This window comes from Lynx rufus, unplaced genomic scaffold (genome assembly GCF_022079265.1).
Source record: "Lynx rufus isolate CCGP_SWC_20201006 ecotype Redwood Valley unplaced genomic scaffold, mLynRuf1.p SCAF_6, whole genome shotgun sequence".
Lineage (NCBI taxonomy): Eukaryota > Metazoa > Chordata > Mammalia > Carnivora > Felidae > Lynx > Lynx rufus.
Genome location: NW_025814878.1, coordinates 11,287,138 through 11,303,020, shown reverse-complemented (window position 1 = coordinate 11,303,020; position 15,883 = coordinate 11,287,138). Strand labels below are relative to the sequence as shown.

The window sequence follows — 15,883 nt, the reverse complement described above, 5'->3', positions numbered from 1 at the left end:
AGTAAAACTAACACCATCTGAAATTTGAAGTGTGTTTTTCTAATTACCAATAAAGCTGAGTAAGAAATTGTGTCCATCGTTCCTGGAAGTTGACAAAACCTGGGTAAAGACTAAGCTTTCTGAAACTGCCGCTTTAAAAAAATGCCCGTAGGACTGGTTTAAGGGCCCCAGTATTTGAATTCACTAATACTTATTTTAACAACCACAAGAGGGAGTTGTATGCTTAAATTACCTTTATATGTTAAAATGTAGTTTTGCCTGAAAGAGGATTTCAAAGGTACTGAATGTTTTTTCCACTACCTGTTATTCCTTCTCTTTTTTGTGTGTATATCTAAAAGTAGATAGGTAGGTTTCAAAACCAAAGTCAGTGTGTGATTGAGGTGTTAAATACATCACTTAGGTTATTGCCTAGGCAGAACTAGCATATAAAACAACGCCACCTTTCTGCATTGTGAGCAACTTAAAAGTCTTGCCAGATTTCAAAATGTATTCAGCTGTGTTAAGTGAAAAATACTAAAACTAAACATTCAGGGAGAACTCTAAAATAAATTTCATGTTTCTGTTTTATCAGTATTTCTGTCTCTTGGGCCTAAAATTGGTATTTTACTCCACCGTTCATTAAAAGTCAATCGTTGTCACTATTTTACATGTAATAGATATTTATCAAGTGCCTACAATTGTCGACATTTAGTACTAGATACCAGGTGGTACAAAATCAGTGTTTACCCTCAAGGACCTTGAGGTTTAGTTGAGAGATGTACTTGATAATGAAAAATCTAAAATGCTGAATTTTTCCTAGTGTGAAATGAAATGGACTCATCTAACAAAAAAAGTTGCTTCTCTAATGGGATACCGATTTATAAATACAAAGTAATAGTAATAGTATTTTTATAAATACAAAAATGCTCTTGAAATAGTTCCTTTAGGGGCGCCTGGGTGGCGCAGTCGGTTAAGCGTCCGACTTCAGCCAGGTCACGATCTCGCGGTCCGTGAGTTCGAGCCCCGCGTCGGGCTCTGGGCTGATGGCTCGGAGCCTGGAGCCTGTTTCCGATTCTGTGTCTCCCTCTCTCTCTGCCCCTCCCCTGTTCATGCTCTGTCTCTCTCTGTCCCAAAAATAAATAAACGTTGAAAAAAAAAAAAAAAGAAATAGTTCCTTTAACTTTGTTCCTTCCTTCACACTTCCTTCATACTTCACACTTCAGGGTATTAATTTATTTAATGCCCTTTGAACAGGTAGTATAGAAATATACTTAAGCTCCTTTACTACTAAAATTACCTTGGATTTCAGAATACTAAAAATTTAATTAATCTGTTTTTGGCTAAACAAAATACTGTTACGATGCAAATACTGCTAAAGAAACTACAGCACAGTCTTTACTCATACATGATTGGATATATTTTAATTTTATACATTTATATGTGTTACATTATATTCTGTATATTCTGTATATTCTGTAGATGTATATATACATATTCTGTATATAGACACAGTTATGTCTAGGTGTGGTGTTTTTTTTTAATCATCCTTGTTTCATATTCAGTGAACTCCTGTTGAAAGGCTTATTTCTCCCTTCAGTTCTGGAAATCCCCTCCTGAGTCCCAGTTTTTCCATTGTCTCTTTCTAGAGCTTCTCTTATTCAGCTATTCAACATCCTATACCAACCTTCTACTTCTCATAGCCCTGTCCTCAGATATTCTACCTCCTTATCTTTCCCATTATGTAATTCAGGAGGTTTCCTTAATTTTTGTTCCAACCCAGGTATGAAGTTTTCATTTCAGCAGTGATGTTCTTAATGTCTAAGAGCTATTTCTCGAATTCCTTTTTCATAGCAGACTATTGTTGCATGGGTGCATGAATGTCTTAGATCTCTTAATGATGCTAATTAGAATTTAAGTTTTCGTCTAGCTCCTAAATCCTCTCTGCTTAATCTGGGTTTAGTCTTTCTCTTTGTTTATGTAGATCTTTGACATGTCAGACGTTTCCGAAATGTATGGTGATCCATGGCTGTTGGTTCATATTTAAAATTTTTTTTCTTATGGGGCGCCTGGGTGGCGCAGTCGGTTAAGCGTCCGACTTCAGCCAGGTCACGATCTCGCGGTCCGTGAGTTCGAGCCCCGCGTCGGGCTCTGGGCTGATGGCTCGGAGCCTGGAGCCTGTTTCCGATGCTGTGTCTCCCTCTCTCTCTGCCCCTCCCCCGTTCATGCTCTGTCTCTCTCTGTCCCAAAAATAAAAATAAACGTTGAAAAAAAAAAAAAATTTAAAAAAAAAAATTTTTTTTTTCTTAATGTTTATTTATTCTTAGAGAGAGAGACAGAGCGCCAGTCGGGGAGGGGCAGGGAGAGAGGGAGACACAGAATCTGAAATAGGCTCCAGGCTCTGGCTGCCAGCACACAGCCGGACACAGGGTTTGACCTCACGGACCGCGAGATCATGACCTGAGCCAAAGTCAGACGCTTAACTGACTGAGCCACCCAGGCACCCCAATTTATATCTGAGAATGAAAGACTGAGAAGACTAAGTGGAAACCTACGTGAGAACGAGGGACTTGTCACTTGGGAGACTTTGCTATGTGATGAGTGAGGAGCCAGCTACTAGGAGAGAACACTACCATCACGGCCTGACGTTGTTCGTATATGGGGACCAGCTTGAGAAATCCATGTTGGGTGGCCTTGAGAATAGACATGCAACTGTCTGTCCCACAGGATAGGGTAGGGCCGACTGTTGCCTGAACAGATATCCAATTAAAGCCTTATTTCCTTAACTTCGGCCTCCTGTTGTCACCTGCAGGCTTCAGTCTGGAGCCTCGGTAGGTCTCTGCAGTGCAGATGAGCTGCTTCTTTGTCCGAGATTGTAGCTTTCCCCACCCTCCTTCATTAGCCTGCTATTCCATCTACTTGCAGCCTTCCAGAAATTTGTTGAAATCTCTTGTCCATTAATTGCCTTTTTCCCCTTGTTTGTTCTTGTTGGATTGATGGTTTTATTCCTCTGTCATTGTCTTGGGGTTTCAGGAGGTGGAAAATTATATAAATACAATGTTTAATCATCTTTAAATGGAAGTCCTGGCTAACAATCGATTCTTCATAGCCTGGCTTTTTAAGTCCATATTTGTCTGTATCTAAATGAATGACAAGAATGGAGAGAGAATTTTCCCTTTAGCTTACCCATGGAAGTCTGTGTAACAAATCACCCCTCCTCCCGTAAAAATACATATTACTAGATAGCACATGAGCCCAAATTATCCTTATGTGTGGTTGATGTGATTGTGTTTGTAACACTTTCTTAACATGTCAAAACAAAGAAACAAAACCCAGAAACCAGTCTCAGGGATTTCTCAAATCCCTTTTCAAAGCCATTTCTTGTAACAGAGGTGAAGTTTTCTAGCCTCACCCCACGACTGCAGCCCAGTTTTGTAAGCCTGCCTGACTCTCTTTCTAAGCTAATTCCCTTCTTTTGGACGCCAGAAGTAGAATTGTCATGTTTCTTGCTCTGTAGTTAACACTCACCCTTTTTTCATTTCGTGGGGCCTGATCAGAGCAAAAGTGTCTATAAACAAACACTGTAATGACTTTTCTTCATTATGAGTCTAATAAGGGTTCTTAATGATATGTACTGTGTAAAGGTTTATATGGTGAAGGTTAAAACTGCAGACAGACCACAACGAGAGAAAAAGTTTATTACCTTTAGCGGAATTTTCATAGTGATTCATCTTGACACCCCTATTTTGTCATTCATCTTCCTGAGATTTCTATCTAAAACTCCCAAGCCACAAATGAAAAGTGAACTGGGCACATAGAAATCCAGGCACTTAGAAGAAATAATTGCTAAGAAGTAAAGGGTCATATCTCTTTCCTACTATCTTCAGAGCACTTTTTATCTTGTTTATAATTAATAGACATACTTAAGAGATCCTGAAGAGTCTATAAACTACATTTTTCATTCCTAAGTAATATAATATGATATAATATAATATGATATAATATAATATAGTATAATTATAACTCTGTTCTAAGATTTTGTCTTCACTGGAAAGAAATCTCTCAAACAGAATTTGAGGTCATGGATTCACAGTATTTTACTTTTGGGGTTCGGTGTAATCATAAATGTATCTTGCCATTTTTCCCCAAAGGCGAGCCATCTTCAGCCATTGCAGAAACTCCATTCTTTGTGAATCCCCAGGGATGTAAATAACATTTTTCTATTGCAGAAACATTCTGAAGAATTTACTCCTTAACTTCAAAATATGCCCACAACCTTCAGCAGCTGTGGCTGCTTCAGTGACTGTGGCTCCTCTATTTTTCCTCAATTTTTTTTAACCAGATTTCTGCCTTGTTAAAGGATCTCTGCTACCAATATTGGCCTTCTCAGCTCTGTGGTATACTTTCCTATTTTGGTAGAAAGGATTACTAATACAGAGAATTACTGGGAAGAGTGCTTAGCCCCCGTCCTAGAATGTATGTCCTGAGATGGATTGGTTGGAAAATAAAATTGAAACAGAAATAAAGTTGGATGGTTGGTACCTTCCCCCTCCACACTTTTATCACTAAGTAAAGAACCCTCTTTGTGTCTCATATTTTGCCCTAAAGTCATCTTTTTCTGAAATGAATATTACTACACTCGCTTTATTTCAATTTTACATATTTGCCTGCTATGTCACCTTCAAAACTTCCAAGTGGCCTTCAAGATGGTGTCTGGTTTTCAGCAGTTTGACTATGATGTGTTTGGTTTTTGTTTAACTACTGCTTGGAGCTCTCTGGGTTCCTTTGATCTATGATTGATTGTCTTTCTTTAATTTTGGAAGATATTTGCCCATTGTCTCTTTAAATATTTCTTCTGCCTTGTTTTTCTCTTCTCTTTAACTGATTACATGTATATTAGACTATTTGATATTTGTTCTTTTTTCCACTTTTTTCCTCTTGTTTGGGCAATTTCTGTCTTCCAAGTTAACTGATTCTTCTGTATCCAGTATGCTGGTAAGTCTGTTGAAGGAATTCTTTATCTCTGATACCATATTTAATTGCCAGCATTTGACTCTTTTTTTGTGTAATTTCCATTTGTCAGATTATCTGTTGGGTCCTGCCTGTTTGGTATCCGTCTTTTTAACTAGATTTTTTTTAACATATTAATCATAGTTATTTTAAAATTCCCTGTCAGATGGTTCTAGCATCTGGATCATCTGTTAGTATGGTTCTATTGATTGCTTTATCTCTTGGTGAGAAGTTGGATTTTTCTCTTGCTTTTCTGTGTGTCTCATAATTTTTTGTTGAATGCCAGTATTGTATGAAAAAAAAGAAAAACAAACAGAAGAGACTGAGATAAGTAGTATTTGCACCCGGAAATGAGAACAGCTCTTTTTTTTTTCAGGTTATTAGTGTGAGGACTTTCGTCAATTCAGTCAGGCCCGGAGCTGGGTTTGGGTTTTGTTGTTAATCTTTAGTGTACCACTGCCTTCAAATATCTCCAGCAATTGACTGCTCTTATTTTGCATCTCTTAGAGTGGTGCCCGAAGTGCAAACTATTTATTTTACTTTAGTCCTTTTACTTCCGACCTTTCTGTGCTATGATGGGTCCCCACGTACTCAGACTTCCTAATATGATCAGCAAGTCTCCACATGATCTGATAAAGGGCCAAATAGTAAACTATGTCTGATTTTGCAAGCCATGCAGTTTGTCACAGCTATTCAGCTCTGCTGTTGTAACATAATAACAGCCATAGACAATAAGTAAACAAGTGAGCATAGCTGTATTCCAGTAAAACTTTTTTCACAGAACCGGCAGTGAGCCATACTTGTCCAATGACCATAGTTTTTTGGCCACTCGTTGAGAGCCTTGTTCTTCCACACCATCACCACCCTCCCCCACCACCACCATCACCCCCCCAGTCTCTCCTACCTCTGTAATGTAAGCTCTGCAAGGGCAGGGATTTTTGCCTGTTCTTTGATTTGACAAGTAGGCTCTCAACATAATAAAAGAATGGGTGAGTGAATTATATCATGTGTTTCTTATGAACAGTATATAGCTGAATGTTAAAAATTTAGTGTGCTGATCTCTTGTATCTAAACAAATACATTTAATTAAATTGCAGTTGTGATTACTGATATATCTGGGATTATTCTTGTCATATTTTTTTTTCTACTTCTTTCTCTTTTTTCCTCCTTTCCTGCCATCTAAGTTTAATCAAATTTTCATTCTACTTTTGTTCAGTCTTTTTATTTAGAAGCTACATTCTATTTAGCTTTCTCTAATAGTGATCCCTACACATTTAATGTGTGTGTGTGTGTGTGTGTGTGTGTGTGTGTGTGTGTGTTTAAGTAGGCTCCACGCCCAACCTGGCACTCGAGCTCACAACCCCGAGTTCAAGAGTCACATGCTTTACCGACTGAGCCAGCCAGGTGCCCCTAACATGTAGGTTTGGTTTGGCAACATTTTAGAGTATTCTTCCTGAATACTTTCAAGACCTTAGAATGCTTCTCTGGGCTTCGTATTTCCAATTTCTTGTTATTTCTTAATGTTTTAGTTTTACTTTGTTTTAAGCAGTTTATGCCACCCTGCCCACTGCCATGGTCTTTCCCCTTTTTTTAGAGTTAGAACTTTAGATTTATTCATCTATTCTTTCCTTTTGTATTAATCTCCTTCTGATCAAAAAAAACATTATTAGTAGTTCTTTCAGCAGCAGCCGGTGGTTGGTGAATTCCCCCAAACTTTACCTGAAAATGTTTATGCATCCATGCTCCGGTAATTTAACTAGATGATCAAGTTATGCTATTATCTTTGAGCATCTGTTATTTCTCTTCTTTAGTTTTAGAAGTTGTTTCAGCAAGCATCTCTTCAAAGTTTGCCCCTTCCTATCCGTTGTCTCCTTCAGGAACTCCTTTTTTGACTTATGTGAGATTTTTTCACCCCTCTTTCATGTCTTCGGTCACTTTATCTCTGTGTTCTGGGTAGTGATCTTAGGCTTATCTTCCAGATCACTAGCTGTGTCTTTGACTGTATACAGTCTACTGTTTAATCTGTTTGACTTTTTCATTTCAGTGGCTACTTTTTACTTCTAGAGGTTGTTGATGGTACTTTTGCAAGTCTGTCTCTTTTATTCATCGTATCTTTTGCTGTATTTTTACGTACTCTGTTATCACTGTAGTCATCTCAGTCTTTTATATAGCTTCTTTCAGACTGTTACATAATCTCTAAGTTTGGGGGGCTCCTTCTAGGCCATGGATCCTCATGGGAGATCATTTTCTTGTTTGGTCAGACTTGTCTTTTGAAAGCTTCTCTTTATGGAAAGGATGTTTCCTCCACGGATCGCATGGTAATAGCTTCCTGGCGGTGGAAGTGGCTTGTCACGGCAGCTTGCACTTGCCTCTGCCCGCCCCTCCCAGCAAATCACCAGCCTGGGGCTCATTGGCGTCAGTATTTCTCACCCTGAGGTTCTCTCTCTGCCCTTAAGGTATAAATTTTGACCACTCAGATGTGTTTTAACTTGGGTTTCAATTTCTCAGGAAATCTCTACTCATCCCTGCTTCATAAAGAATACTGAAGAATATCGCAGATATGTATCTTGTTTTAGAATTTCAGCATAAATATCAACCATCATTTGGTCATCAGAGGATATTAAAGGATTTAGTCATGAGGGAGAAAACCATCATTAAATTTAAGAAATGCTACTTTTAAGTAAAATAATCACTAATTTGAGCAAATTTCTAATTAATGCCCCGTGAGACATGTTGTTGGCAGGTGGTTAGAGTTTAGAAAGGATGTTATTCCCCATTTTCCTTTGCTCTGTCCTTCATTCTTACTGCAGTCCTGCCTCCGTCTTTTCTTCTCTTTCTGTCTCCCTCCATAACAGCCCACATCCTCATCTTCTCTTAAGAAAATAAACCCTACCGTAGAATTCTTATATTTTGGAAATAGAGAGGTAAGACTGCAGTTCAAATAAATAAGTCAAATTGATAAAAGCCTGACAGAACAAGCTTGATAGGTAGGGATGTACTATAGACACGGCGGGTTTTCAACCAGGAACATGTGTACCTCCAAGAACACCTCCCTGCATTTACAGAGTATATATTAAAATGGGAGAAAGGTTAACAGGGTTTTCATGTTTATCAGAATCAGCCATGCTTTTTAAAACTTGAAACCTAATGCCCTAGTATTTGTTTCTTCCAGTTAATAAGAAAGGAAAATTATAGAGGGAAGCATTTGTGGATTATAACAGTGTCAGATTTTGTTGGGAAAAATTCTCTACTGTTTAAAGTTAATTTTGAAGTCCTTGATCCTAACAGCCTCCCAGACTCCACACCCTAATCCTGGTTCTAGAATACTGTACTCGATTGGCCTGAATATGTCTTAATACGCCATAGCCTTTTCCTTATTTTTTTGATTCTTAGAAAATGAGGTTTAAAAAATTAAGTAAAATAAAAGAAATCCGAGTTTAGTTTAAGATGACCGTTTAGCATTAATCCAACCTGCTTAATCTACTTGACTTCTTCATTTTAATAACTATTTTTCATTTTTAAAGATTGTTAATTGCACTTTTCTAAATCTGCCCGTTTTCTCGTGGTAGAATCATCCCACATTGCCTTTTTATAGAAGTAGATAAAGGCGTCTTCACTTCTAGCCCAGTATCCTAAAAAACAAGGCCCACATTGCCCAAGGATTGATCACAAGAACACACACTAATTTTTTGGCTTAATAAGGTTTCCCAAGCAGCTTATCATTCATGCTACAAGATTGATTGCATACTTTCTTTCTTTTAAAACCTTAGGAAAATATTTTCACAAAATAGAAGTGATTTCTTTAAATGGTATCATTTTTACTTCGTGATTTGAACAATTTAATGTTAGCATTTAACACTTTAATGTTAATATTCATGTGGATTGAAATCGGTCTGTCTTATTTGTTGGCATTCATCAAAATGGATTTGGCTTAACCCACATTCTCTTCTAAAATGTCCATAAAGTGTTCACATTAGAATACCTTATGCATAGTCCAAACATGTCAGGCTTCTTGGAGTAGGTCTTATCTTTCAGAGGGTCAGACGCAAATTAAATAAGAGTGAGTAGGTTAATTAACTAGACCGGAGCCTTTATAGAAGTAATAGGCTATAAATGCTGGCCTTAGCCACAAAGTGGGTTTAGCCAAACCGGTTTTTTTTTTTTTAATTTTTAAACGAGTAGCAACATTTGTCTGCTTAAATAATTAAAATAATTTTCAAGTTACAATTTTTTAAATTTTAAGTGTTCAAACTCAAAATATTTTGTTTTAGTGTATCTTTGAGATTCTTGGCATACTCTTGATTGTCACAGAAACACTATTTGTTTTCCCAAAGCTGCTTAAAGGTTAATTGACGGAAGTGAGTGGGTCCTCATGTTTGCTAATATGTGTTGCAGCTCTGTTGGTACACCAGAAGGCCAGAATGGAACGACTTCAAAGAGAACTTGAGATTCAAAAGAAAAAGCTGGATAAACTAAAATCTGAGGTCAATGAAATGGAAAATAATCTAACTCGAAGGCGCCTGAAAAGATCAAATTCCATATCCCAAATACCTTCAGTAAGTCTTTCTGTAATTCTTGTGACCTCTGTGCTTGGGAACATGAGAATAGGCAATCTGTCAGAAGTATAAAGAGTTGATCTAGTTTTCTAGAAATGCTCCTGTTAACTCATACTTGTTTCTTTGCCCTTACCTTCCCTTGCCAAACTCCACGCTTTCTTACCTAATGATAAGAGAATCCAATGTAGATCCTTCTCACACGGAATTATTTTTCAGCTCGAAGAAATGCAGCAATTGAGAAGTTGTAATAGACAACTCCAGATTGACATTGACTGCTTAACCAAAGAAATTGATCTTTTTCAAGCCCGAGGTAAAGTTCAGTGCATACTCAACTGAAATTCATTGTATTAATTTATCAACTCTTTTCCTGTGGCTGAAAACAGACTTCTCAGTTGTAAGCTTATTGTCTCAGATTTGACTCCGGAGCCAGATAGTACTAAAGAACTATTGTGTTTTTCTTCCCCACCCCCACTCCAAAAGAAATTATGTATTTGGTTTAGGAGTAATTTGATAAAATTTGTATTATTCAAACCCGCTTTAGTCGTGTGTTAAGGGAAGACAGTAATTAGTATGTCTGGCTGTGCCATCAAAAGTATTACTGTTATGTATTAGTAGAATCTATAATATTTATTGTAATATTTATTAAGATTAAAATAGAGGTATGCCTATGTCTCTTTCCTATTGCTGTTTTTCCTTTTACCTCTCAAGAATCATGCTTTTTTTAAAAAACGTAATTAAAAGGCATCCCCACCCTAATGGCACTGTCTTAATTAATAAAAGAGAGTAAAAGTATGGCCTGTACTTTTTTAGAACAACTTATTATGAAGCTTGAGCTATTAGTGATAAGCCATAATTGCTTATTGTAGTAAAAAAAAATCTTGACAGTTTAGTTCAGTTCCATAGACAGCTAAAAGGAAATTTTATAACTTAAACCTAATTCTGAAGTTAGGGAAATAATAGAATGTATGAAATGGAAAAGATAGAAAAAAGGAAGGAAGCCAACAAAAAAGAAGTCCTTAATTACTCTTGAGTGTGTGCCAAAAATCCATCAAACTGAAAGATGGTGGTTGTGTTTCCTTTTAAAATGTTAATAAGTCATGTCTGACCTTCATAGAAAATGCCATATTTAACTTTAAAGAGAGAAAAAGGAATTTAGTGCCGGTCTAGCAACTATAGTTTTTGAACCTGTTCCTTTTATTTAACATCTGAACCATTATATTACATTAGTGTAAGGTTTTAATACTTATTTGGAACCAAGCTATTTATTTAGTTGCTTAAGACCATGTTTGATTGTTTGAAATTATATTTTAAATTGTTACATTTTAAGTTATTTTAACTTGTCACATGGAATAGTGGTCTAGTTCTACATCTGTCTCTGTCTTACAGTTTAATTTGGCTTCTTCCCTCATTTACCACTTAGACCTCTGTTGTGAGTAGTGTATTATACCTTCCTCAGCTGTTTTGACATCCTTACATGTAATTTGAGATTAGAAGTGCAAAATAAATGAAAGACATTTCTTCTATTTATACTGTGATCTTTTTTAGAAAGAATATGTTTGCTTTTGAAAAAATAAAATTAAATATTTTTGAGCTATAAACATTGATATATTTACTTTTTATATATTTCAGGACCACATTTTAATCCCAGCGCTATTCATAACTTTTATGACAATATTGGATTTGTAGGTCCTGTGCCACCAAAACCCAAAGGTTAGTGTCTCCATTAAGTGTGAAAACCATTACATCTTGAAAAACAAGATTTTAGAAAATTTTGTTTTTAGCAACCTTCCACTCTAGAAGTGCTTCAGACATTGGCATTCATGGATGAATTCATCAGGAAGATAGTTGCTTATTTTCACTTATATGCTGGGGATGGGAAAGGATGCAAAAGTGTTATGTACTTAGCTCTTTAAAAGTAATATGCAGGTCCTTAGGATTCATTATATACCCCTCTAAAACAGCAAGTCTTGGCAAAAGAAATCATCAGGTGCAAAAATTTGTACTCTTTAAAATTTTAGATAAATGAAGAGGAAGACACCTTAGGGAAGTTTACTTTTCGTGAGTATTCTGTTGATGCATAATTCTGCATAATCAAAATACTCTAAATTCCAAATGAATCATTTTTAAAAACTAAGGGGCACCTAGGCGGCTGAGTCGGTTAAGCATCTGACTCTTGATCTCAGCTCAGTCTTGGTCTCAGGGTTGTGAGTTCAAGCCCTGCATTGGGCTCCACGCTGGGTGTGAAAAAAAATTTTTTTACCTACTATCATTTTACATCATTGATAATCAGACCATATGCACACCAAACTAAGATGTCAAAGTAGGTGTGTGGATTTTTTTACTCTAGGAATTAAAAGAGAGAAATGATAACAAGAATGAATAGGTATGTTACTAGCTCTTTGGTTTGTTAGAAGACTTTTCACATTAGCACTCAGTGGAGTTCTCTCCACTCCATCATTTTTGTTTAAATATAATTGTATTGGGCCTAGCTGTACCATCATTTTTTTTTTTTTTAATTTAAACGTTCCTAAACATAGTTAGCTGGAATGCAATGAACTATTATTCCAGAGGAGCAAAAGTGAGATTAGGGCATTTGTCACAGTAAGCAGTGGTTAAAATACTACATGCTATTTGGATGTTAATTAAATAGAGTAAAGAAAACAGTGGCATAGCCTAGCTTCTTAAAATAAACAAAGTGGATATTTCAGACTCTGAATAAGTTGCTTTAATATAATCTTTTCACTCTCTTTCAAAAAGTAGAATTGTTCTTATAAAAAGATTCCTGTTTTACTTCTACTTAATCCAGTACTTATGTATTGAGGGTAGGAGGGAGTATAGATGGAAGGTAGTTGGAAAGGAGGTGAAATGGAATCAGTCATGACAGTTGTTGAAGCAGGATAAGTACATGAGGGCTTAGTTTACCGTTCTCTCCACTACTGTATATGCTTGAAGTTTTTTGTGATAAGAAGTAAGGAAACGTGGAACGGTGAAAGCAAAGGATGGGAAGCCTTTCCTTAAATTTACAACATATCAAGGGAAGGGGTCCAACATGGTGTCCTAGGAAGACTCTGAACTTACCTCTTCCACAAACACACCAAATCTACACCTACATATGTATGGAGCAGTTCCACCTGAAGAAGAACTGGGGGGCTCATTGAACAGCTCTGCACGACAAAGGGTAGAAGGACCACATAGAGATTGGAAAGAGAGATAGAGACACAGGAACCATGGGAGCCCCACCCCCTACGCTACAAACTGCAGTAGGGGGAGATAGCACTGAGGAGCCTATGCACAGATTTGCCCACCTGGCCCCAGAGGAAACACAGAAAATAAAACAAAGATGTGGTTTAAAGGGCAACGGGAATATAAGTGAGGAAAACCCATTTACCAAACTTAGAGCATCCACCAAATGGTGAGGGAACTGCTGCAACTCTCTGGGGTCAGAAGTGCCAGCAAGTACCATGTTTACCTTCTCCCACCACTATGATAGCACAGATGGGAGCAAAGTCTAGCCAACCTGCCCTCTCAGCAAGACTCGGGCCTCTTCCCACACCAGTTCTAGCCATCCTTCCAAAATGGCCCCATGTGCCTATGCCTACCTGAGCTCCAGCCATCCCACCAAAGGGCCCCAATGCAGTGCGCACTGGTAGACGCCCAGCCTGCACCCACTGCAGTTCCAACCGTCCTACCAGGGCACCTCTGCATGGAGTACCCTAGGTCTCCGCTCACACCTGCTACAGGCTCCAGCCAGCCAGCCAAAGCTGCCGGGCACACACATCTTTATGGGGACATTCCTACACAGGGCCACTCCTTCAAGACTGAAAAAGGTCTTTTTTTTCTTTTGCCTAATTCATAGAAATAAACACAGAAAATCAAACAAAATGAGACAGAGGAATGTGCTCCAAACAAACAAAGACAGAACTACAGAAAAGGAACTAAATGAAACAGAAATAAACAATCTACTTGATAAAGAATTCAAAGTAATAGCCATAAAGATGCTCACTGAACTTGAGAGAAGAATGGATGAGTTCAGCGAAAACTTCGACAAAGAGATACAAAATGTAAAAAGAATCAGAGTTAAAGAATGCAATTACTGAAATGAAAAATACACTGGAGGGAATGAGCAGATTAGAGGATGCAGAAGAATGGATAGACCATCTGGAGTCAGGGTAATGGAGAGCACCCAAACTAAACAGCAAAAGAAAAAAAAGAATGTTTTTAAAAAAGAGGATAGGTTAAGAGACTTCTGGGACATCAAGAATAGTAACATTCAGGGGCACCTGGGTGGTTCATTCAGTTAAGCATCCAGTTTCAGCTCAGGTCACGATTTCACGGTTTGTGAGTTCAAGCCCTGCATCAGGCACTATGCACTATGCTGATAGCCTGGAGCCTGCTTCAGACTCTGTGTCTCCCTCTGTCTCTGCCCCTCCCCTACTCATTCTTGTTCTCTCTTTGTCTCTCTCTCTCTCTCTCTCTCTCTCAAAAATAAACATTAAAAAAATAATTAAAAAAAATAGTAACATTCATATTATGGACATCCCAAAAGGAGAAGAGAGAGAGAAAGGAGCAGAAAACTTATTTGAAGAAATAATAGTTGAAAACTTTCCTAACCTGGGGATGGAAACAGACATTCCGATTCAGGAAGCACAGGGAGTCCCAAATAAAATAAACCCAAAGAGGTCCACACCAAGGCACATAATTAAAATGTCAAAGATTAAAGATAGATAACCTTAAAAGCAGTAAGAGAACAGGAATTAATTGTATATAGGGGAAAAACTCCATAAGACTCGGCTGATTTTTCAGCAGAAACTTTGCAGCCACAAGGGAGTGGCATGATATATTCAAAGGGCTGAAAGGAAAAAACCTACAACCAAGAATACTACTTAGCAAGATTATCATTTAGAATTAGAGAGGTAGAGTTTCCCAGACAAAACTTAAGAGTTCACCACCACTAATCCAACCTCATAAGAAATGTTAAAGGGACTTCTTTAAGCAAAAAAGAAAAGACCATAACTAGAAATAAGAAAATAATGAAATGAAAAAATTTCCCAGGTTAAAGCAAACTTATGGCAAAGATAGTTGATCAATTGCTTATAGAGCTTAGTATGCAGGCTAAAAGACAAAAGTAAAATCAATTATATCTAAAGAAAATTAGTTAAGGGATTCACAAAATAAAAAGATACAATATCTACATAAAACATAGAGGAGAGAGTAAAAATGTAGTGCTTTTAGAGTATGTTCAATTTAAGCAATCATTGACTTAATATAGACTGCTAAATACTTAGGATGTTACATATGAACTTAATGTTAACCACAAACCACAAACCAATAATAAATACACAAAAAGTAAAGAGACAGGAATCCAAGCACAACACTAAAGAAAGTAATCAACACATGGGAAGAAAGCAAGAGAAGAAACAGAGAAGAACTACAAAACCAACCAGAGAACAACAAAATGGCAATAAGTACATACCTATCAGTAATTACTTTAAATGTAAATGGTCAAAATCCTCCAATCAAAAGAAATAGGGTGACTAGATGGATAAAATAACAAGGCCCATGTATATGCTCCCTACAAGAGACTCACTTCAGACCTAAAGACACTGAAAGGGATGGAAAAAGATACTCTGTGCAAATAGAAGCAAACAAACAAACTGGGGTAACAATACTTATATCACACAAAGTAGACTTTTTTTTAAACATTTTTTTTTAATTTTTTTTTTAACGTTTATTTATTTTTGAGACAGAGAGAGACAGAGCATGAATGGGGGAGGGTCAGAGAGAGAGGGAGACACAGAATCTGGAACAGGCTCCAGGCTCTGAGCTGTCAGCACAGAGCCCAACGCGGGGCTCGAACCCACGGACCGTGAGATAATGACCTGAGCCGAAGTCAGACGCTTAACCGACCAAGCCTCCCAGGCGCCCCTTAAACATTTTTTTTAATGTTTATTTATTTTTGAGAGAGAGACAGAGACAGAGACAGAGTGTGAGTTGGGGAGTGGCAGAGAGAGAGGGAGACACAGAATCCGAAACAGGCTCCAGGCTCTGAGCTGTCAGCACAGAGCCCAACACGGGGCTCTAATTCACGGACCACAAGACAATGACCTGAGTCAAAGTCAGATGCTTAACTGACTGCGCCACCCAGGTGCCCCCAAAGTAGACTTTAAAATGAAGACTCTAATGAGACAAAAAAGGGCATTATGTAATGATAAAAAGATCAGCAAAAGGATATTACAATTATAAATACTATGTACCCACCAATAGAGCACCTAAATATATGAAACAAATATTAAGAGACATAAAGAGAAATTGATAGTAATACAATAAGAGTAGGGAACTTT

General features: G+C 37.4%; 1 protein-coding gene across 3 annotated transcripts in view; it reads left to right on the top strand.

The window, feature by feature from the left end:
* Window positions 1-15,883, top strand: part of TAB2 (TGF-beta activated kinase 1 (MAP3K7) binding protein 2) — a 65,246-nt gene that overhangs the window by 40,692 nt on the left and 8,671 nt on the right. For all 3 annotated transcript variants that reach the window (XM_047102559.1, XM_047102561.1, XM_047102560.1), the window contains exons 4-6: window positions 9,382-9,542; window positions 9,759-9,852; window positions 11,172-11,252. In XM_047102559.1, coding sequence (XP_046958515.1) covers window positions 9,382-9,542; window positions 9,759-9,852; window positions 11,172-11,252 — 336 coding nt within the window. The remainder of the gene's footprint in view (window positions 1-9,381; window positions 9,543-9,758; window positions 9,853-11,171; window positions 11,253-15,883) is intronic.